The sequence below is a fragment of the Parathielavia appendiculata genome (assembly GCF_033297405.1).
Source record: "Parathielavia appendiculata strain CBS 731.68 unplaced genomic scaffold N657scaffold_10, whole genome shotgun sequence".
NCBI lineage: Eukaryota > Fungi > Ascomycota > Sordariomycetes > Sordariales > Chaetomiaceae > Parathielavia > Parathielavia appendiculata.
The window spans coordinates 501,197-523,182 of record NW_026944229.1 but is presented as its reverse complement, the minus strand read 5'-3'; the positions used below and the strand labels follow the sequence as shown (position 1 = coordinate 523,182).

Sequence of the window (21,986 nt, the reverse complement as noted above, 5' to 3'; positions counted from 1 at the left end):
GAATTGGATGTAGTTAGCGTGCCAAGGCCCTTTAGGCTTCGCGCCTCCGGGCGAAATAAATTCCATCCATCCATCCAGGAATACACCGTCGCTCCCTAGGCACCTCGCCTACAGCCGACGTTCGAAGCTGACCGAGAGAAGGCGATCGAGATAGCCAACGGAGCTATAGGCATCGTGATTGCAACCAGCTCATCCGTGAAGAAAGGCATTGTCGGTGTTGGTGGCATCGCACGAGACACTCTCTTCAATAGGACCAGCGAGACCGTGATAAAATTTGCTGTAGCCCTTAGCACGAGGGAGGAGTAGAACCTATATACAGCAGAACTAGCAGCCATCGCAATGGCCTTAGAGAGGATTCCGGCCAACGCCTGCTATAGGCATATCACCATCGTCACCAGGAACCAGTCAGCGCTAGCAGCAATTAGGCAACCGCGACAATAGTCCGGCCAAGGCACCATACGACAAATCTATGAGTTTACTAGACTGCACCAAGAAAGAGGGAAATCGGTCGACTTCCTGTGGATCCCAGCGGAAGCCAACTTTACATTGGGATTAGAGGCTAAGGCGGCAGCGTAAAGGACAACAAGGCAAGGACAGATACCCAACCTCCAAATGCCCCAAGCTAAGTCTACCGCAATCAGGCTGGCATTGGCCAAACAACGACAGGGGAGAGTTCTCCCTGAAGGCATAGGCAAATTCTCAAGGCTCCAGACGTGGCACTTCCTAGCAAGCATACTCGCAATCTATATAACAAGTTGAAACGAAAAGAGGCCTATATCTTGGCATAACTCCGAACTAGAATAGCAAGGGTAAACGGCTTTCTGAGCAGAATCGGAGCAGTCGAATCAGACCTTTGTCCCTGCGGCCGAGAGCGAGGGAAACAGTAGAACATTTTTTATTGCGATACGTAAGATAGGCAGCTCTGAGGGAAGATATGTTGCAATGCACAGTGGCAAGGCGATGGAGCCTCTCATTCTACCTAGGAGGGAAAGCACCATCGGATCTAAAGATATGGTCGCCAGATATAAAAGCAGTCCGGGCAACGATCAAGTACGTAATGGTGGCAGGGAAATTGGATCTTGACGAGGAACGACGAAGATTGGGATAAATATAGTAGGGGAGCTCCACTAACACTATGCAGCCTTCAGCAGATACCGCTTTAGCTGCTGAAGATAGGACGCTGAACACTTGGAGAACGCAGCCTCCAAGTCGATCTGTTAAACTAAGTCAAGAGGCAACAGGCGGCGTGAGAAAAGGGGAGAGAGTACAGGGCTTGTACGAGTTGATGGTTGAACGTCAACGAATTGGATATAGTTAGCGTGACAAGGCCCTTTAGGCTTCGCGCCTCCGGGCGAAATAAATTCCATCCTCCCATCCATCCATCCCAAGGCGACATACTTCCGACATAAATCGCGATAAGTCTACTTTCGGCTGAAGAAGGTACTTCATTCGCTAACGATTATCTTCCTCTGGAACGAGATTACAAATCGAGGGATACTTTGTTCGCGTCAATCAACGCTTGGGCTACGACTAAGGGCTACACATTCAGTACTAGGAGGTCGACCAATGTGAGGATACGCGCACAACCAACCCACTCGGCTATGTCGTATCTCCCTGAAAAAGGGTGTCGAATCGCAAGTCGCTCCGACATTGCAATCCTGTGGGTTATATGTGGGTCACAGCGCAGCTGCCCCATACTGCACTCTGACAACCAAGGAGAAAAAGTGGTAGACAGACGATTACGTATATATATGATGGATTCTATCGTCCCCCTAGTTCATCGAGAGAACGCCAGCGGAGGACAACTACCCGAGGAACCAACTACCTATCTCAGTCCTAGCCAAAGAATCTCTAGATAAGGATACCTAGACCTTACGGCTCGCTCGAGTGCCGTCGAGGTGCGCGCTTGCCTTCCTCGCGCGTGCCCCACCTGCCCTGGCATTTAACCTCTGCATCGCGAGAGCTCTTCCAGCTTCTCTTCCTTTGCTCCCATCTTGCGATTAGCAGAATTGAGTCAGCAATCGCAGTGCCTGCGTGCCTCGCCTCGATGCTACTCGTCTCTCACAACACCGTTGTTTATCCAAGGCAAACAAAGGTCCGCTATGCTGACAGGCAGGCCGACCTCCCGCAACAACCTCCACTCCGCCTCGCTCAACCCATCTTCAACCACCGCCGCCTACCTCAAAGTAGCTATCTCTATTTCGCGTCCTCCTGCCACACCGTCTGTCGGCAGTCCTATGTCCTTTGCAACCAGATAAACTGACAACCGCATCCTATATCCTTTCCGTAGTTTGAATAACTCTACGTCGTTGGTGAACGTGGTGAATATATGTATCAAGAGCACGGATAGCCTGGCGTCGGCTTTGTGGAGCAGGCCGTCGTGTCGACGCTACCGCATTCCCTGTTCTCAGCTCGTGATTTCCCCTGCTGCTGCCTGATGGCAGAGCTCGATTGGCTGCTGTGTTGTAGTGCCGCAAACGCGTTTGGTTGGCTGAGAAACAACATTCGCAACGCGTTTGGTCGGCTAAGAACAAGATTTGCAACGCGTTGGTGGAGCTTATGGTCAAGGTGATGTTGGGATCACACCCAGGTATAGATGGGAAACGGAAGTTGGTAAACGGAATAGTGAAAACTGGATGTTTATAGGTTCCCTGCCGTTCTATTCAAGAAAACGTCTTTCAATACGTGACCCAGCTCTGCTTGAGTCAGCAATTCGACATGAAAAGTAAGTGAACTACCAGGTCCAGGTTCACGTTCTGGGCCTCCCCGCAATAACGACAGCTTCTTGTCTTCGTTTCTCTTTTTGCTGGGGACGCCCTTCCGTTTCTCTTTCCCATCTGAACACGGCTACCAAGAACGCTGAATGGGACGGCAACCACGAACAACCCCTTGAAGATTATAATGGATCACGTTGAACAGGTCGGGTCCCGTGGTCCCATCAAATTCTTTGACATGTGTCCTATACAAGGAGCGCCTCTCCCTCTTTCAAAAGCATACGATATTCGTGTACCTGCTCAGCTTCACAATACAAGCTACACCACTGAGTGCGCGCCTCCAACTTCCCCCACGCTTTCACACCCGACTACAAGAGTGTTCCAGGGACGAGCCCAAGACTACCTCAAAATATGCAGAGCCTTGGTAGGAGGATAACCAAGAAGATGTGGCGCTCACACCAGGAACCTTGCTGCGTTCCCTCGCTACAGACTACCGCACTGCAGCCGGAGGACCTGGACGGCGCGTGGGACCAAGACGGCCGGTGGAGCCCGCGAACATCATGTAGCCAGAGTCGACCAGAGACACCGCTGCGAACAGCGGCACCAACCACCCCCAAGTCCAGTGTGTCCTTGGCCGCCTCGAGAAGCACAAAAACACAAGACGATATCGCCCATGGTCATTCACGGTGCCCTTCAGTAGTCCATGTCCCTTTGCTGCTCTGCCCACGCTTTGGAGAGGAGACAGACAGCACGATTTCTATCAAGCCTAGCTTTGAACACGCATCGCCTTCTTCGTCCCGAACGGTGTCGAGCTTCAGATATCCAACCTCTTCACTGGCAGGATCGACACCGTGCAGAGGGGCCTTCGACGGGACAAATTTTGAGCATCAGCTTTCCTGCGACCGTTCAGTCGAGCTCGTCTGGAGCAGGCGCATCCATCCCGTCAGCAGGGTAGACGTCGATGGTGAGACAGCCTTTCGAGTGAATCTGCTGTGTTTGCGGGATATGGCCACTCTCAACACCAAGCTGTCTACGCCAGAGAGCCGAACCAAGAAGCAGGGGGAGGACTCGAGCCCTCTGAAAGGGCCGGGCGAGGGCCCTGGCAGCCAGCTCAGGGCAGCCTGTAAGGGGCTGTTACCTCGAGACCTCGGTAACGCCAATCGCCCCTACTTTCGACTTCCCAACCACATCCGGTTTAAGATTATGGAGCACACCCTGGCAAGCCAGAATCCCCACCACAAACCCATCCGCATGAATCACCCCCGTTTCCTCTGCGAGGCATGGCCTGTTAACCGACCACCGGGTGCCAAGATATGGTCAGAGGACTACTTCGACAGCCTCCAGAGTGTTCTCTCCTCCCTCCGAAACTACACCTCCGTCTGTCCCGCCATGCGAGCTGATGTCTTGGCTACACTGTTCCTCACACGCCGCTTCCACGTTGTTTACTCACCCTATGTGACCAGGGAGTTAGAGATGGCTGCGACATATTACATGGACCGCTACGGCCCGCTGATGGCATCCATCACCCTTGAGGTGGACTTCACGAAACTCGGCGGCGGATCAGAACCCGAGGCGGTGAACTCGAAGCTAGATTCAAGCTTCCAGAGAGTCAAACAACTCGTGGAAAGATTTGTTTGGTCCCAGTTAACCCACCGCAGAACCGCCATCCGAGACCTCCGTGTTCTCGTCAGGCGATACCACGGACACCGCCCGCAACCACCCACCTCTCCAAAGACGACCAAGCACCGGGTTACAGAGAAGAAAACGGGCAAGCCACCAACCACCACCACCACTCTCACCGAACCATTCCCACCCATGCCTTCCACCGCAGACGCTCTCGTATCAAACACCCTCGCCCCCCTCAAATCCCTCGGCCCGCTAGTCCAAACCCTCACCGTCACCGGCGCCCCTGAGTATTTTGCCTCCGAACTCATCACCTCCCTCTGGGGCACCAGCAAGGTTCTGCTCGCGAATGACACCGAACAGATTGCGCGCCACATCACCTACCGTTTTCCGGCGAGGGAGTACCCACTTCTTCCGGGGCAGAGGGCCGTTGTTGATTATGGTCCTGGTCCCGGTCCGCGGGGAGAGAAAGACGGAGAGGGTGAGGGTAAGGTTGGGTTGCAGGTAGTTGTGGGTGATCAGCGGGGGGTTGCAGGTGAGGGATGGGAGGGAGTGGGAAATAGATGTAGGCTGTTGGTGAGGGAGGAGGGGAGGGCGAATAGTGGGGTTGGCGGTGATGAGGGCGGGAAGGAGAAGGGCTTCTGGAGCAACAAGGGGGGCGGGAGAGTGGCGAGGAGGTTGAGTGAGGGCGTGAGGGGTCTCTTTGCGTTGCGAGGGAATGAGAAGGAGGGAAAGGGTACGGAGAGCAGGGAGCGGGGAATAAAGGTGTTGGAGGACCCAGAGGTGAGGTCTGGAGAGGTGGAAGCGGAGAACAGGCACGGGAGCCCCGAGGAACAAATCAGGCCAAGGGCAAGGAATACCGTCCGTACGGGAAGGAAAGGGCTGTTTGGCCATTACTAGTAGTAAGCCTGCTGCTTTGGGTTGCTGCCGTTTGAGCGAAAGGGAGGCAAGTGAGCAGAGTTACTAGGCACCTCTTCTGGGGCCGGACAGACCATGCGTTAAGGGTATGGAAGAAAATACATTCCTTATATTGAACACAGCCATGAATGATGGCTAGTGTGTACGGATCCGTACCTCGATGGTCTTCGTGGTCGACACGTCGTCTGCTTACGTCACACCCCGTTAAAGCCCGGGGCTCCACAACGGAGTGTTCCCAGCCAGAATCCGCGGCCATAACCGTCGACCGTGCCGACTACCGAGTATAGATGCCGTCACAACTCAACCTCCAACTTACAACCAAGGTCAAATTAAAACACCGAATATTCAGTGATTAGTAGTTATCAGCAACTGCAGCAATCCATCTCTTCAGAATGGCACCCAAAACTCCGCCCCCGAAGGTGCCGACGGTCGCCGAGACGCTCAAGCATCCTGCCTATCCAACCGCAATCTGGAACCTGGAGCCAGATCGTAAGGGCCTGGTTCCCGTGGCCGAAGGCCGGGGCGGGCCCTTGAACATCTCATGGGAGATTCACGGTGCCGGCCCAATCAAGCTCTTTGTAAGCATCGCCTCCCGCTCATCAGCTCCATTCACTCACCACCGTAGTTCATCATGGGCCTCGGCGGTCTCAAATCCGCCTGGCAGCGCCAAACCCTGAACTTCGGTCACGAGCGACGCGACCAGTACTCGGTGCTGCTCCTAGACAACCGCGGCATGGGCGACAGCGACAAGCCACTGATGCGCTACAGCACGAGCGAGATGGCGCGCGACGTCGCCGAGGTGCTCGCCCACCCGTCCGTGGGCTGGCTCCCCTCCTTTCCCCTCCCCTCCCAAGTTGAACGCACCCTCCACGTAGTCGGCATCTCAATGGGGGGAATGATCGCGCAGGAGCTGGCGGCGCTCATCCCCAACGCCATCTCCTCCCTCTCGCTGGTCTGCACGGCCGCCGCCATCGAAAACACCACCACCTGGGCCGAGAACATGGCCCAGCGCGCCTCCCTGCTCCTCCCCAAGACAGTGGACCGCTCGGTCGCCGACACAGCGCGGCAGATCTTCTCACACGAATGGTTGAACCAGCTCGACGACGTGCACCTGCCAGACCCAAAGACCACGCCCAAATGCGGCCCGCCCCTCACCCCCTCCAGCCGCACTTCCCCCGTTGATGACAGCAGCAGCAGTAGCAGTACTGGTCCAGCATACCTCAAGTTCGACACCAACGCGCAGCGCTTCGTGGCCCAGGAAATGCACAAACGCCTCGACACCTCGGGTCGGTTCGGTCTCAAGGGATTCCTCCTACAAATGATCGCGGCGGGCTGGCACCACAAAAGCCCCGCGCAGCTGGCCGACATGGCGGACCGGGTCGGGCGCGAGCGGATCCTGGTGATGCACGGCACCGAGGACGGCATGATCAGCGTGCCGCACGGCCGGAAGCTGATTGAGTACATCCGGCCGGGCAAGGGCATGATTCTCGAGGGAATGGGCCATGCGCCATTGGTCGAGAGGTGGGAATGGTTCAACCGGGTTGTGGAGGAGCAGTGCAATTTGGGGGAGAGGTTAGATGGAAGGCGGGCATGATTGATTAGTGGTCGTATGGTTAGATCGGGGTTCTGGGTGTTCTGGTTGTGTCCTTTGGGAACTGTATCATTGGAGTAAGGTGAGCTGGGAAAAGGCTGTACATAGAAGGTTTATTTAGCCATGGATGACGCGCTAGCACACTCATGAGAGGGTATCTGCAACATTCTTCAACCGATCCACCTGGGGCACCTGCCTCAGAGCATGACAAAGCCAACCCCGCTCGAAACGCCCTCCTCCAGCTGGTTCCGCTTGTTGACACCGCCATGGATCGGATTCGCCTTGTAGTTGAAGAGATAGTAGTGCAGCTGGCCGTCGCCCGGGCCAAACTTTTGCTGCTCCAGGAACAGCGAGTTGTCCATCAGGGACAGCGCGTTGAACACGTCAAAGTTGTGTCGCTTGGCGAGGATAAGGGCGTCAGCCACCAGCGCATTCAAGCGCGTCTTGAGCGCCGAGCGGTCGTCGGGTGCTGTCAGCGCAACTTCGCTTGCGTAGTAAAAGAGGTACGCGGCGCGGATAGACGAATACTTTTGCGACTGGATGACAGAGGACTCGAGACAGTAGAAGGAGAAGAAGTCGGTGACCTTGCCGTTTGCGTCCTATGCTAGGCATCAGCATGTGGGTCAAAACCGAGTGGTCGAAGATACTAACCTCAACAATATAAGACCAGATGACCTGCTCGCCAGGCGCATCCCACTTGTGAAGCAGCCAATGCTCAACCTCGGCTCTATCCCACATCGGTGTGAGGTCGAACCGCTTCAAGTAGCGCTCTAGGAGATCTTGTACGGCATCCAGGTCTCGGGCCTCCATCTCTCGGAGCCCGCGGGTCGACGTATTTTCGGGCACGTTGTACTTGCGTGCCTGGTATGACGGCTTGCTGTTCGGTGGGCACGGGCTGAACCCAACCTCGTACAGCTTCATCCAGTTGAGCGCACGGTGGTAATACCGGCAGGTGCTCACTGGCCGCGGCAGCACGATGCCGCCCGTGTAAATGGCTTGCCAGACCCCCTCGAGGTTGACCCGCCGCGTGATCTCCTTAATCAGAATAGGGGCAAGCCGCTTGCCTCTCAGCTTCTTGTGGATGCAGAGGAAGTTGACCTCGGCGCTGTGAATCACCTTGTTCCGCACACGCATCTCGGTTGGGATGGCCGAGATGAAAGCGCAGAGGGTGTTGCCGCTGCGGATGCCGACATGCCATTCCTTCCTCCAGCCTGGAGATAGGAGAGACCTGCCCCAAGGGTTAGCCAAAACCCTAGCTTTTCACATTGTCTCGGCGCGTCAACTCACCATCTCAGCAGCGAATTAGAGTACTTGAACCTGAACATGGCCTCGTCATCCTCCACATAGTGACCATAAAGTAGCTTCTCAACCTCTTCCAACTCCGTATCGTTGGTGAGATCCATGGTGACCCAGCGGAATGGCTCCAGTGCAAGCGGTATTGGTTCTGTGGGTATGTCCTTGACGTCCTGGACTTTCAGCGGGCCCTCCTCGAAGAGTTTGGGCTCCTCCTCGCCAAATTGAGGGACTGGCTGGGTGCTCCAGAACTTGTACGACGCCATGTCCTTGCGATTCTTCCCGCTCGTCGCCAAGCCGGTCATGATGTCCTGGAGCTTGAGCTTCTTGAACGCCTCGATGGCACTGGCAGTCTTGTCCGACGAGCCCTCGCCGGCGGCAAGCTCATTGGCAAGGGCCGGGTTCAGGGCAATAAACTCGCGGATTTGCTCAGGCGTCAAACCTTCGATCGCCTTTCTGGGGTCTGCTTCAGCCTGTGCTGCCGTCATTCCGCCGCGTCCCATAGCATCGGCCAGCGCCTGCTTGACCTTCTTCTTCTTGCCCTTCTTCTTCTTCTTTTTCCCGGACGCATCGCCCTCGCCGCCGGTTTGTGTTTGCGCCGCGCCGTCTCCGGCTTCCGAGCCGGACTCGTCCTCGGACTCGGCGGCGGCCTGTTTGCTTGTCAGGCTGAGTAGCGTCTCAGCAGCCTCCTGAGCTTCGCGTTCTTTGGTCGGATCGACCACCTTCGATTCTTCCGCCATCGTTGGAGGCGCAATTAACTTTTGGGAAAGGAACCGATAAGGGCGAGTCGTGCTTCACTCTCTAGGGCGAAGAACAGACGTGCTCTGGGACGGTCGTTTCTGACCTCAAGAGCCGGAGTGGGGCAGTTTGAGCTTGGCAATCAGCCATCCAACTTCGGCGGGGTGGAGTGAGCTTATCGATAAACAATGTAGTGTGAGTATGTGAGACAAGAGAAAGAGTCGACTACACCCGTGGACGTTTTCAAGTATGTGGTCACCAGACTTGAAAGCAGTCCAGGCAACGATCAAGTACGCAATGGCGACAGGGAGATTGGATCTTGACGAGGAACGACGAAGATTGGGATAATTATAGTAGGGGAGCTCCACTAACACTATACAGCCTTCAGCAGATCCCGCTTTAGCTGCTGAAGATAGGACGCTGAACACTTGGAGAACGCAGTCTCCAAGTCGATCTGCTAAAACCCAAGTCAAGAGGCAACAGGCGGCGTGAGAAAAGGGGAGAGAGTACAGGGCTTGTACGAGTTGATGGTTGAACGTCAACGAATCGGATGTAGTTAGCGTGCCAAGGCCCTTTAGGCTTCGTGCCTCCGGGCGAAATAAATTCCATCCATCCATCCATCCGTTTTCAAGTATCCCGGACAACAAGAGAGTTTCCAACTATAGGCATCCTTGATTCAGTCTTCTATCTTTCCAGCCCGCTGCTCAGAAGACTCACTTACGGCTGTGATTGTATCGTTCACACCCCAACATGTGGCGTCTCTTTGACCTGAGATCCCCCTTTCAATGTCGAGTTCACGTCTTCCGCCAGTTTTTTCTTCGCCCACAGTGGTGGTTGTATCTTGGAAGCCAGATACCTCAATGCCCCTGTTCGGCTGGACTGGCTCAGCATTGGCCGAAGCTAGTTCAGCAGCCGGAGCCAAACCCTTCTCCAACTGATACCCTTCGTAGCCAAAAAGGTTATTTTTCTTGAGCAAATCTCTCATTGTGTCCAATACCCTAGGATTGATATCCCGTTAGTGGACACGGTTGCTAGCAGCCCGATTGTTCCAATGGTCACTTACAGAAGCCTATGCCGGAGGTTTCCTGGATACAACGAGGATGCGAGGAGATCGAACCGGCTGAACAAACAGCCTAGCCACGCTATGACCAGGTTTGCAGAAGAGGGTGATCCTTACAGGGCATAAAGAACACCCGACTCGCGAAGTCTTCCACGAACTCAGGCGGTAGATAGTGCTGTTTGTACTCAACAATATATGCATGCGTTATCTTGTGGCGAAGGGGCCACCAGGGGCCCAACTCGTCTGTGAATGTCGTCGTCAGCCAGTCTCCAGCTCAGGTTTAAGGCAAATGCGCCACGGGTAGCGGAGTCGCATCGAGACATATTGGATGGCCAGTGGTCACGTCGACTGAAGCAGTGCCATCCCACAGATCTCCATGCACAAGCGTTGGCGTCAACCTCCTTCGTTCGGTCTCCAGGGGCCGCAGGAGCCGGGGAATAACTAAGAGGCCTTCACGAAGCTGCCGCACTTCGTCTGGTACATGAGTCTGCTCTTCCATGTGGAAGATTCATTCCAGCCCTCTGGACAAGCACCCTTCCCAACTGTCGCACAGGGAAAACGTCTGGATGTCCCTCCCCCCCCCAACAACCTCGCCAAAGTACATGTTAATGGGAAAACCGAACTGGCTCCCGTTTTTGGATTTACTCCGCTTGTGAAACTCGGCAACCAGCTTTGGAAACTCTTTTACGTTTGGGATACTGTCCGAAAGTTCATGGAACCGGCAGACGAAGAAATATGTCGGGTTCCCCAGTGTAAGAACCCCATGCCAGGGGCTCGGGAACCATCACCGGCACGATGCTCTAGAGCAGCGACATGGCATAATACTCGGCTGACACCATGTCCTTGCCATGATCGACGATGTGCACACGGGTTAGCACTAATGGATCCTCCCCCCCCCTCCCCCCTCCCCACCCCCCCACCCTCCCGGGAAGATTCCACGCACCAAGACAGGCTCCTCAGGGAGGTTTCTCCTGTACCGGTCATCATTTAGCTCAGCATGAACACCATCGGTCATGTTGAGCGAGAGCCCAAGGGCTCTCTGGGACTGACGACACTCTACATTCCCTTCACCGACCCGTTGTCGCCTATTACTGACGTGATCGTTGTTCACGGCCTGAATGGTTGTTCCCGAGGTACTTAGAGCAAGGGAGGCATCCCTGAACGCTTCTGGCCTCGCGAATGGCTGCCAGAATGTGCACATTTACACGTTTGGTTGCCTGTCTGAGTTTACTCGAGAGTCAGTCATCAACATTGCCGACATTGCACGGTCTCTGCTTGCTGCCATCAGACCCTCCGTTAATGAATAAGGGGAAACGGATACGTTCAGTTTGCGAGCTTTTGTCGGCAACCATGGTCGGCTCTTGATATGCCGGTTTGGCGAACCCACATCAACCTCACTTATCCTCAGTTGATCTTTGTCGCCCATAGTATGGGGGGGCTCATTGTCAGGAAGGCTTGTATCGTTGGACATCGGGAAGTGGAATTTAAATCGGTCTTCGACGCATCCTCCATTTTCTTCTTAGCAACTCCCCACCAAGGCGCCGCGATTGCGCAGACTCTCTCACAGCTGACTGCTGTAATCGGACTGCGCCCCTTTGTCGAGGACCTGTTTCTTCAGTCGCCAGTCATTCAAACCCTCTGCGAGGTTTCCCGCGCGTCAGTAGTGATATCCAGTATTCTCCCTCGACGAAACATGACCAACGACGGTTGGAGTCAACAAAAGCTTATCGTCGAGCAGTCCAGCGCTGTCATACCCCTCGCCAATGAAAGAAGGACCTTCCTCGATACAGACCATCGCAACGTGGTCATGAATTCGACACCGGACGACCCCTCCTACCACCCCATCAGAAACGCGCTAGCAACCGTCATGTCATTTCAACGAGACTCTTCTCAACTCTAGAAACGGGTCGCAGCCGAAGACGACCAGGAGGCGCTCAACCGGTTTTGGGGTGTCTCGGATGCCTCCTAAGACGACGTCATGGTGCAAGAATCCATCAAGCTGCCCAGATCGTGTGAATGGCTCACCAGCGGACTACTATCAACTCAGGAAAGGGTCGATGGCTTCGTCGACGTATGGCTCTGCGGTCGTCCTGGAGTTGGCAAAAGCGTCTTGTCAAGCCATGTCATTGGCGACCTTCGCAACCAAAGCCTAGACTGTTGTTTCTTCTTCTTTCAGGCGCGGGATAATGTCAAATCGACGACAAGTGGCTGCTTGCGGTCCGTGTGGCATGGCAGATGGCGATGTCGCATCCTGGTGTCCACGACAAGTTGAAGGCCATCCGATCAGACTGGAGCGACAGCCCGATTGACGAGATCGACTCTCACTCTGTCTGGAGAAAGGTATTTCTTTCGGGTATTCTCAAGGTCAATATGAGCAGGCCTCAATTTTGGGACATCGACGCCATGGACGAGAGTGAGGGCGCAGCTGACATGCTCACCTCTCTTACCCGCATCCAAGAACATTGGCCGATCGCGATTCTTGTCACATCAAGAGACACCATGGAAGCGCACCAAAATGGTGCCAGTCCGAACCGCAACATCAGGACCTACATGATCTCAGAGCAGGATATCTTGCAAGACATCTCGATCCTGCTCAAAGCCTACCTCAAATACCTACCGTCCTGGGTCGGCCAGATGGCCCAACCCCGATGAGATAGCCTCACAGATTCTCAGGAGGTCGGAAGGTTGTTTCTTGTGGGCGTCCATCATCTGTTCGGAACGCCGCCAAGGCACAAGCGAAAGGGAGATTATGAGGGTCATGGGGAGCACACCCTCCAACATTGATGCTATCTATCGCGACATCCTGGCAAAGATGGAAGCCGCACCCTTTGGGAAGGCGGTAACGAAAGCCTTCATTGCCTGGACAACTACGCCTTTTGGCCGCTCAACGTAGCCGAGATATAGACGCCCATTGAATGGACATCAATGACAAGATTGATAATGTTCAACACGCCATTTCAAGGTGTTATGGGAGCCTCGTGTGCGTGGATCAGTACGAACGGGTCCAGTCTGTTACACAACAGCCTGGGAGTTTTTCACCCGCAAGGATGTCGAGTCAGAATTCGTTCTCACAAGAGCACAAGGCCATCGTCGACTGGCCATGGTGTGCCTGAAATTCCTATCACAGGATCCTCGGGTGCCGCTGGCAAGTCAAGAAGACTCCTCCCTGAGCCGGACCCTGCCCAGCTCCGACGCGGCCGCCCACGCTCTCCCCAGCCGTCGCCTCAAGTCGCAAATCCCTTTACATACTACGCCTCTAACTTTCTGTTTCAGCATCTGAGCTTCATCCACTCAGATGACGAAGAGTTGCTTGTCATGCTCTCCAACTTTTTAGGGAGCATCAACTTTCTCCGCTGGGTTGAGTTCATCGTCACTAACGGAGATCCACGCACCATCTACCAAGCCGGGACAAGACCGTCAACTACATTTCGGATCGCAGGGCTCAGCACTCACCACCTGTCGGCCTTGCAAAGAGGTAGGCAGAACTCGCTCTCTTTTGGAGAAATGGGGAGACGACTTGATTCATCTGATCACCAACTTCTCTGGGTGGTTAAGACGCTCACCCCAGGCAATCCACCATCTGATCCCCCCTTTCTGTCCCCCGGATTCAGCTATCCGTCGGCAGTTTACGAACCCTATCCGAGGGCTCAATGTGCAAGGTTTGTCCATGGACGGCTGGAACGACTGCCTCACGACGACAACGTATGCCGACGGTATGAAATCAAACATGGTGGCTGCCGGGTCAGGATATTTTGCATTCGGCATGATGCACATGGCCGGGCAAGTCTTGGTCTATGACGACACTATCTTCCAGGAGCTCCATGTCTTCTGCCACAAAGAACCCGTTTGGGGCCTGGCATTTGCGGAAAGCGGCAAATATCTCGCCTCTGCAGGCACGAGAACAGTCCGCCTGTGGTCGACAGCTGACTGCTCGGGACTCGTTTCCTTCAAAATTACCTCTCTGTGCCTCAGCCTGGGATTCCTGGTGGAGGATTCCATCTTGCGAATTGCAACGAAACAGAACCGGTTGATTGAGTGGGGCATCGAAGCCAATGCGTTCATCTACGATGAGCTACTTACCTTGACGACCGACTTACCAGACAAGATGCAATCCAGAACACCAATGTTGGCGGAGCTGGACGCTGCCTCACAGCTTCTCACAGTTTTGTACGGAGGCGAGAATATCAATCCCTGGGACTGCATCGAGAACCGCATCTATGATACATACGAGGAGACTGGATCCGTGCAGATCTTTGGCAGCCGCAAACTCGCCGTGGGCGTAACCACTGCCGGGCCGCCGCGTTCGGCCACACCCTTGATACCGACCTCTTTGCAGCCACTTACACTGACGGTGATCTCATTGTCTACGATATTGACATTGGCACCCCCGTTGCTTCCGCAGAGGGAGCAAACACAATTGTCTTGGCGGCTTTCCGCGACGGCCGGACGCTCGCTGGAGCTGACTCCGCAAGGAATTTCTCGCTATTCGAGTTCGAAACACTCCGCCCACTCTATCGCGTCCGGTTTGACACTCAGATCCTGCCACAGCACTTTGCACCACGTCGGACAGCCTGCGATTCATCGAAGTCCGCGGTGACCAATGCCGGGTCTGGGAGCGCCGTGTTCTTCTTCGCACGGATACGCAGGATGATGACAACAGCGACACCGTCTCCGTGTCAACCCGGCCCAGGAAGTTGACCACCAGATCGTCACCGGAGTAGGCCCGGCACTCTACGCCATCGCTTGTAGCGACCAATCCAGCGTGGTATCTGTGGGATGGAGGACGGGCCTGTTTTGGCCCATGACACTTCGGGACCAGAGCCTCACAAGCAGCTCTTGCTCGTCCAAACCATGCAGTGTAGGGTGAACTTGCTCCATTTCGATGGCCGAGGGTCTATCCTCGCTTGCGGTGACCTTTCGGGGAGGTTCACAGTGAGAGAGGTCTCTCGGTCCAACAACCCACGGCGAGGGAAGACGTGGGTTGTAGGGCTACCGCTCGTGGATGGCCACACCCGGGGTTAAGGCACAGGGGTGTTGGTCAAGTTCTAGCCTCTTCGCGCGGCAAACGGCTGTTCATCAGTACAGAATGCCACGGCACGCTATGGCCAGTCCCCAAAGAGGGCGAACGTTGTTGGATCTGCCAGAACGAGTCAGCGAGCAAGAGCACTGGTTCCCCCTGGAAGGCTTGCCAAAGTTCCAAGGCGGACCTGCTATTCCTCATCGGTGAGACGAGGCGAGACTTGAAGGACTACGACTTGTTCAAACTTGACCCTTGTCCGAGTGGTTTCTCTGTCGCTGGAGGCAGACAGACACTTGGACCGGGTTCTCTCTCCTCTCACATTCTCATTTCTTTGCGACATACACGTAAAGAAAATAGGGGCCCGAGACACCGCTCCAGGGTCTAGTAGTCCGCGGCAGACGCACAATATTCTTCTCGGGGAGTTCCTTGGTATCGAGAGCGGCACGGACTCTCTTCAGCCTCGAGGCGAACTCAATACTCTACCATGCAGAGTGGAGCATATGATCGGCTAATATCGGCTCTCGCCTTGTTCTCTATACTGCGGACCATTGGATTGCCTCTGCCGAACTCCAACGGCCTAACCCACCGTTTCGCGTGACTACCGGTACCGAGGTTTCGTTCGTCCGGCACTTCTTCCTGCCCAACGACTGGATTGGCTCCATGGTCGTCAGCAAGATGATATTTGGTGTTGGTCGGAATGGCGACATTTTTTTTGTCCGGCGGTCCGAATTGGCCGTGATCAAGAAGGGATTGGATGCCACCGAGGATGGAGGGACGTCTCATTCGCCAAGGTTGAACAACAGTTTGCGGGCCCTTTCAGGAGAAGGAGGAAAGGTACCCTACCGGAACCGCGCGTTATCATCTACCCCTTTAATTTGACGGTGATGTACGAGAAAGCTGGCATTTATAGTGTTGTCGTCGGCGTCACTTTCTCCTCGGTCATATACATGGTTTCTGTTGACTCCAGTTTTGAATCGATGGCTTCCTTTTCTTGCTCCAACTCTGGTAGCTGCGCCCATGTACTGGCAACTCCCCTAATTCGTTATACGCAAACGCCGAGTTTTTATCACTGTTGATGTGAAAATGGCCCTAGACGAGTTGAGGGAAGAATCTTCGGACGGAGTTTAGAGTTTGGCACAAAAGCCTGCGTTGGGCTTGTGGCTTCTTTAAGAAGGTATCGAGCCATAACAGGAACTGTTAATAACTTGCATGATAAGACACTTGAGGACTGAACAACAAGGGTTTGATCAACGCAGCAACTTCAAGCACAGTTGCCTGGTTTGCAACATTGCCGCTTACTTCGGTGGTGGGTTGTGCTTTGATGCGTCGTTGATGCTACACTGCATGTCTCCGTAAATGCAACGGATCGGCCACTGGCAGGGAGTCGACAGGTCTTAAATTCACATTAATCCCTCCCGAATATCCAAAGCGGCCGACTCGAGGCTCGTCCCTCGCAACGTCTCCCAAGAATGGAAAGGGCCAACGAAAGGATGCAGCAGCAAGAGAAGGATAGTTGGGATGCTGCCCAGCAACCAGCTGGGCAAGACACGAGCTCTACCCCATAGACAATATGGACCACTCGAGATCGGGTTCTGCTTATCTGTGTGCTGGGGTACCTCGCACTTGCGTCTTCGCTGACAGCAAACATCTACTTCCCCTTGATTGACCTGCTCGCCGGACACTATGATGTGTCGACGCAAGCCATCAACTTAACCATCACGCTCTCCTTTGTCTTCCAGGGCATCGCCCCTTCCTTCTGGTCGCCGCTGTCAGACTACTTTGGCCGCTGCCCCGTCTACTTGGCGACCTTCACCATCTACACCGCCGCGTCACTAGACCTCTCCTAGTCGACAAGAACTATCCGGCCCTGCTCCTGTTGCGGGCGATGGAGAGTATCGGAGGCTCGGCAGTTCTGTCTCTGGCTCATGTCGTCGTTGCAGATGTGACGGTGCACTCGGAGCGCGGCCAGTTCCTGGCGCCCCTGCTGACGGCTACCAACATCGGGCCCTGCATTGGACCGATCATTGGCGGCGGAGCTGTACTCACCGCGGGGGACCGAAGAGGGTGCTTCCGGGCGCTGTTGATCTTCGGTACGTCGGCCATGCTGCTCATTGGCTTTGCATAACCCAAAACCGGACGCAACGTGGTGGGAAACGGTGCTGTACCGGCCAAGGGTCTTTGGAAGACGTGGTGGAGTCTATTGTTGGCTTGGAAGAGGGAGAGAAGTGGGCGGAATGGGGGGCAGGGGCCAGGACAAATGTCTTTGATGTCGAGCAACAAGCCACAGTCCCAGTCTCAAAGAGAAGGGCAAAGCCTCAGCGGAAGAGCGACCCAACATCAACACCGGCAAGACCGGCCGGGGGACATTCACCATCCCCAACCCTCTCCCACCCCTCCGCATCGTCTTCCGGCCCGACAGTTTTCTGACCCTCTGGCTCGCCGGCTGCCCGTAGGGTTGTGGTTCTGCGTCCAAGCCTCGATGACGCCCGTCTTCACCCACACGTACGGCCTGTTTGATGCCGCCGGCTGCATCCTAGCCGTAGTTGCGTTGCGGAGATGGGGACGTGGTTGGCGGGACAAGCGAGTGAAGTGACTCCAGATCAGAGACGCAGAGACGCGGATAGACTTTAGAGTTGCAATGTGGAGCTGAAGATGAATACGGATACGACCCCGACGGGATACTCCATAGCAGGGTTAGGGCTACCGTAATCAGAGATAGGGATGGATGCAGCCCGGTGTGGGGCCTGCCGTGATTAGCTACTGTCGGCAATGATGTACTGAAAGTTTCCTGGAAGAGAAGACCTAGGCAGCCGGGGAATGCACAAGCCGATGATGAGTTCCTCAAGACCTAGGAGCTGGCCCGGAGGAAGAACAGCAATAGAACTCAGATACAGTACCTTACTGCTCCCCTCGAGCTCGGCATCTGCACGGGCCGTGTGCGAAGGTGCGAGCATGCAGCTGAGGGCCTGATTGGCCGGCTGATGGCTGCTCCGCCGCCACGGCAGCCTTATTACCCATGTTCATGAAACGCTCTGCTCGATTCCCTCCTAACACCTTCGTCCCTTTCATCTCTCCTCCTAATTTCACATTCCTCTCGTTCTTCGAGTAGCTTACGACCATCTCTTTCGTTAACCACCGTCATTATGGGAAAACCGAGTGCTTCCCCGATTCCCGGCATTGCCGGAAATAGCTCCGATTCAGATGCCGTGTCACTGCACACTCAGCCTGGCGACCGTGTGTACGACGACGATATTTCGGAACTGCAATCAGACAGCCTCCCACCCCTCTACGCAGACATTGAAGCCGACAATGCTCCCCTTCTTCCAACCATCCACAATCCTTCTTACGTCCTTAACACCCTGAATGACGGCGCCGGCGTCCGCATTGTGGATGTGAACTCGGGTGCCGAGTGTTTCATCAATCCCCGCCTCGATAGGGACCCAGAGCTCTTGGAGCGTCAGATCCAGCTTTCTGCAAGCAAACCGCCTCGACCTTCAGTCCGGATTCTTGGTAGGCACAGCCAAACGGTCAAGGAGAACGGCAAGTCGGAGAAGAAGATCCTCACGGACTTCGACGTCTCGGTCGATCTCACGCCGTATCTCTTCTCAGACGCAACGAGAAATGTGTCGTGGACGAAACTGCGCACCGTTGAGAACACCGAGAAAACGTGGCGCGGCACTATCCTGCGGAAACGGGCACCCGGCGTGAAGCGGGATCTTGAGGTTTCCGATCCGAAACCGACGCTGGCTGAGTGGTGCCACCGGTACTGTGCTAGCCACGCGAGGGTTAAGTCCTTTACCCTGCATCGGCGCGTTGTTGGCTTCGATGAGGAAAAGTTGAAGCAGAAGCTAGAGGCATTGGTCCGCGGCACCAACTACCGGGGAACAGTGGACATTACCTTTCCTGTCAGGGATGCCTATGTCCTGGTCTACAATGACTGCAAGATCAACAGGTGGCGAGTGACGCCGTGGATTGTTTGGATGTGCTACCTCACATTCTTGTGGCTCATAACCTGGCCTCTCCTCTTCTTCCAGACCAAAAGGTTCGAGGTGGCGGTCGCCGAGTGGCCCTTTTCGGTGCAAGAAGCCGACGGCAGCAAACGCTATGTCAGCATGTCGGAAGATCATATCTACAACCTCTGGGGCCGTGCTATCAGCCGAGCAGTTCTGGACAAGCGGCAGGGCACTTTGGATCAGGAAGACCTCATCGCCTCGCAGATGGCACCTGCTGAGCCATTTGCCAACGCCCTCCAAGGCGCGCCCAGATTCCTCAGAGAAGGAGTCAACGCCATAACGGCCATCAATCGCCAGCTTGGCTGGGGTAGGCATGATCATTGCGCATGATCATTGCTAGCTTCACAGGGACCTCTGGGCATGGAAGCTGTGAAAGTCCTGGGTATCCCCCGATGTTTCCTATTTTTCTCATGTTGCTATCGTTTTCGGTCTGCGAAGCAAGCCAGTTGTCGCGTCTTCATGCACGTCGTCCACGCTCATGCCGTACCTTATGTAGTTGAATAGCACCCTGACTCCGTTGATTCCCACGTTGAGCCTGAAATCCCGCTAACCTTCATGACACGGACCTCTCTCTCTTCAAAATGTTCAGCGTCGGCCCTGGTCTGCAACAATTTCAGGGGCATCCCGCCCATATCCCCTCAAACGGCTGGCCCATCATCTGAACCAAAGCACGTCATAATAGCGAGCAGCACTGGGGTGTAGGTTAAAACCGAATTGTGCCCTGCTACTGTCAATTCTGCCAGGTTGTTCTCGAGCAAATTAGGGGGCAAACACAAACCTCCGTGGGGTAACATTTCTTGCCGAATCACCACATCACCCTCGCGCCACGTTGCCACGAACGAGTCCTTTCCTCTCATCACCATCCTCTTCTTCTTTTCCGCCTCAAACTGCTCTCCGACGGTCCAATTTCCGCCCAACCCCTCGACAGCCGCCTTAAACAACTTATCATCCTCATGAGACGGAATATCCCAATCATTTCGCGCATGCACTAGACTCAACCTCAACCTCCCGCCCCTCCCCCGGACCGCCCTGACAGTTTCCCTCCATCGCCCCGCACTATCCCACTTATCCACCACCTGGCCCATCACAACCCTCAACAGCCAAGGCCACCACGTCAGCGGCCTCAGCACGGGCACCCACCCGGCAATGGCGTACCCGCTCAGCATCTCGGGCAGCGAGCTGAACGCGGCCACCAGCACGACCCCGGCAAAGTCCATCCCGCCGTGCAGCGTGAACAGCTCGCTCGCGGCCGACGCCACGGCCGTGCCCAGGCTGTGGCCCACCAGCGCGATGCGCGACGGCGGGATGCCGGCCGTGTGCACCGCCCAGTGGACGGCCGCTTCGGCGTCGAGAATGAGACCGTGCTCGGTCGGGGAGCCCGTGCTGAGGCCGAAGCCGCGGTAGTCGATGGCTAGCACGTGGTAGGGGCTGTGCAAGGAGGTGAGGGAGTGGTAGTGGGCCGGACGGAAGCCTTGGGTTAGTTGCGCGGCGTTGCCGTGGACTGGTGGCGGTCAGATTTTGGTTGATATAGGCGAGTGTTGGTGAGAGGAGAGACCGCTTACAGGTGACGATGAGTTTCGCTGAAGGGTCGTCACGGAGGAGGCGGAAATTTTCGGTGGTGGTTATGTCGCTGACTAGCCCGCTTGGTTGGGAGGAGAGCTTGGCTTCGTGCTCGGCGTAGACAGAGAGGGGAAGGACGTGCCATGCGTACAGGGTTTGACCGTCGGCCGTGGTGAGGTGAAACGGGGTTACTTGGTTCTCTAAGGGAGGGGCATCTGGTCAGTAGGCAAATATCCTGCGCCATGTGCGGCAGGGAAGTCGCTGACTGGCAAAACCCCATTGCTCGGGCTCGTTGACGTCTCCCCACCAAAGGCTGTGGACCTTGTGTGCATAGAGGAAACTGAGTTGGCAGAGACGACGAGAATCAGCAATCAGTTACTCGTCCTGAATTCTACGGATTCTATCGAACAAGAACACCTAGGAGCCTTACTTGCGCTGGAAATAGGGTATGGAGGCCAAGCCGAGGAAGAGACTGTAAACGGCCAAGGGCACGCCAACCACGAGGCTGGCGACAAGAATGGGCACTTTGTCTACCATGGCGGATGGCTGCTGCTGGCGAGACTCGGGCTTCGGCATGACACATGTGCAAGGAATGCCTGCTTGGTCAGTTAGTTGGATGAAGTCTGCTACTGTTACAGCATTCAGTCATAAGGTACCTTAGGTATGAGATTTAATGTGCGAAGACGAAGCAACCACACTTCCGGTATTCCTGGCAGGGCTCACGTTGGCCAAGTGACGCGTGGAATCATCCAAGCGCTGTTATGGCGCGTAATATGTCGTACCAGATTTAAACGACCGAATGAGTGGGAACAGGGCAAATGCTAGATGCTGGTGCTAGCAGCCTAGCACCACCAGTTCTGTACTTCAGTGGAGAATTCTCGGAACTATTAAGGTAGCGCAACACGTGCGAAGTGGGTACTGTAAGTTCCTGATCAACGCCTTCCAAGCGGAGGGTCAGGTCAGCACATCCAATATTACCTCGTATCTCATCAGGACACCTCATTCGCGCGATGACGATTCAAGCTCCTCTAATTAACAAAAATCTATTACACCTTCCTTGTACATGAATGAAAAACAACTGCGTTGCTCGCTGGTCTTCACGCTCAGATTGCCATGTTCGCCACCTCGAGTAGAGCACTGTTCAGTACCGTATCAAATCTTATCTGAGGTCACTGGGTCAGACAACGCATGTCGCGGAGCTTACCACTGGAGGTTGCGACCCTGCCCAATCAACGGCATTTCCCGGTGCTGCAGGGAAGTTGTTAGCGCCTCAGAACGACAACGCCAGGAGACGGGAACCATTTTCTTTTGGAGTCCCGGCCATTCTTCCCTGGCCTGCATTCGCAACCTCGCATGAAGTTCGAGGGTCGATTCTTCCGGCAGCAGCACACCACCGCTCTCTCGACAGGTAGCCAGAATTCTCACCTCTCGATTGATAGCATTGGTTCCACGCGAA

At 55.1% G+C, this 21,986-nt stretch overlaps 8 protein-coding genes across 8 annotated transcripts; 6 read left to right on the top strand and 2 right to left on the bottom strand.

The window, feature by feature from the left end:
• Positions 1-3,719: 3,719 nt before the first annotated feature.
• On the top strand, positions 3,720-4,607 carry N657DRAFT_577098 (uncharacterized protein; the record flags this gene model as incomplete). The annotated part of the gene is made up of 1 exon (XM_062789228.1): positions 3,720-4,607. A coding segment is annotated over one exon (888 nt), but the record flags the coding sequence as incomplete, so codon positions are not given.
• An 899-nt stretch (positions 4,608-5,506) lies between these two features.
• On the top strand, positions 5,507-7,063 carry N657DRAFT_647433 (alpha/beta-hydrolase). The gene is made up of 2 exons (XM_062793308.1): positions 5,507-5,833; positions 5,881-7,063. The coding sequence occupies exons 1-2, from the start codon at positions 5,648-5,650 to the stop codon at positions 6,847-6,849; spliced, it is 1,155 nt and encodes a 384-aa protein (XP_062645700.1). The 5' UTR covers positions 5,507-5,647; the 3' UTR covers positions 6,850-7,063.
• On the bottom strand, positions 6,884-9,344 carry N657DRAFT_647432 (N-myristoyl transferase). Its single transcript, XM_062793307.1, has 3 exons — positions 8,134-9,344; positions 7,498-8,074; positions 6,884-7,445 (listed from the first exon to the last, which is right to left on the bottom strand). The coding sequence occupies exons 1-3, from the start codon at positions 8,877-8,879 to the stop codon at positions 7,044-7,046; spliced, it is 1,725 nt and encodes a 574-aa protein (XP_062645699.1). The 5' UTR covers positions 8,880-9,344; the 3' UTR covers positions 6,884-7,043.
• A 2,759-nt stretch (positions 9,345-12,103) lies between these two features.
• On the top strand, positions 12,104-14,967 carry N657DRAFT_698491 (uncharacterized protein). Its single transcript, XM_062797335.1, has 5 exons — positions 12,104-12,562; positions 12,603-12,776; positions 13,211-13,412; positions 13,549-14,238; positions 14,486-14,967. Exons 1-5 carry the CDS (start codon positions 12,173-12,175, stop codon positions 14,656-14,658), a joined length of 1,629 nt encoding a protein of 542 aa, XP_062645698.1. The 5' UTR covers positions 12,104-12,172; the 3' UTR covers positions 14,659-14,967.
• A 1,555-nt stretch (positions 14,968-16,522) lies between these two features.
• Positions 16,523-16,765, top strand: N657DRAFT_539345 (uncharacterized protein; the record flags this gene model as incomplete). Its single annotated transcript, XM_062787812.1, has 1 exon — positions 16,523-16,765. A coding segment is annotated over one exon (243 nt), but the record flags the coding sequence as incomplete, so codon positions are not given.
• Positions 16,766-16,842: 77 nt separating this feature from the next.
• Positions 16,843-17,630, top strand: N657DRAFT_698479 (uncharacterized protein). The gene has a single exon (XM_062797334.1). The coding sequence runs from the start codon at positions 17,215-17,217 to the stop codon at positions 17,548-17,550; it is 336 nt and encodes a 111-aa protein (XP_062645696.1). The 5' UTR covers positions 16,843-17,214; the 3' UTR covers positions 17,551-17,630.
• A 403-nt stretch (positions 17,631-18,033) lies between these two features.
• On the top strand, positions 18,034-19,659 carry N657DRAFT_647425 (uncharacterized protein). The gene has a single exon (XM_062793306.1). The coding sequence runs from the start codon at positions 18,101-18,103 to the stop codon at positions 19,298-19,300; it is 1,200 nt and encodes a 399-aa protein (XP_062645695.1). The 5' UTR covers positions 18,034-18,100; the 3' UTR covers positions 19,301-19,659.
• N657DRAFT_101275 (alpha/beta-hydrolase) lies at positions 19,455-21,448 on the bottom strand. Its single transcript, XM_062785725.1, has 5 exons — positions 21,187-21,448; positions 20,961-21,126; positions 20,797-20,870; positions 20,533-20,730; positions 19,455-20,471 (listed from the first exon to the last, which is right to left on the bottom strand). Exons 2-5 carry the CDS (start codon positions 21,104-21,106, stop codon positions 19,609-19,611), a joined length of 1,281 nt encoding a protein of 426 aa, XP_062645694.1. The 5' UTR covers positions 21,107-21,126; positions 21,187-21,448; the 3' UTR covers positions 19,455-19,608.
• Between the last annotated feature and the right edge of the window lie 538 nt (positions 21,449-21,986).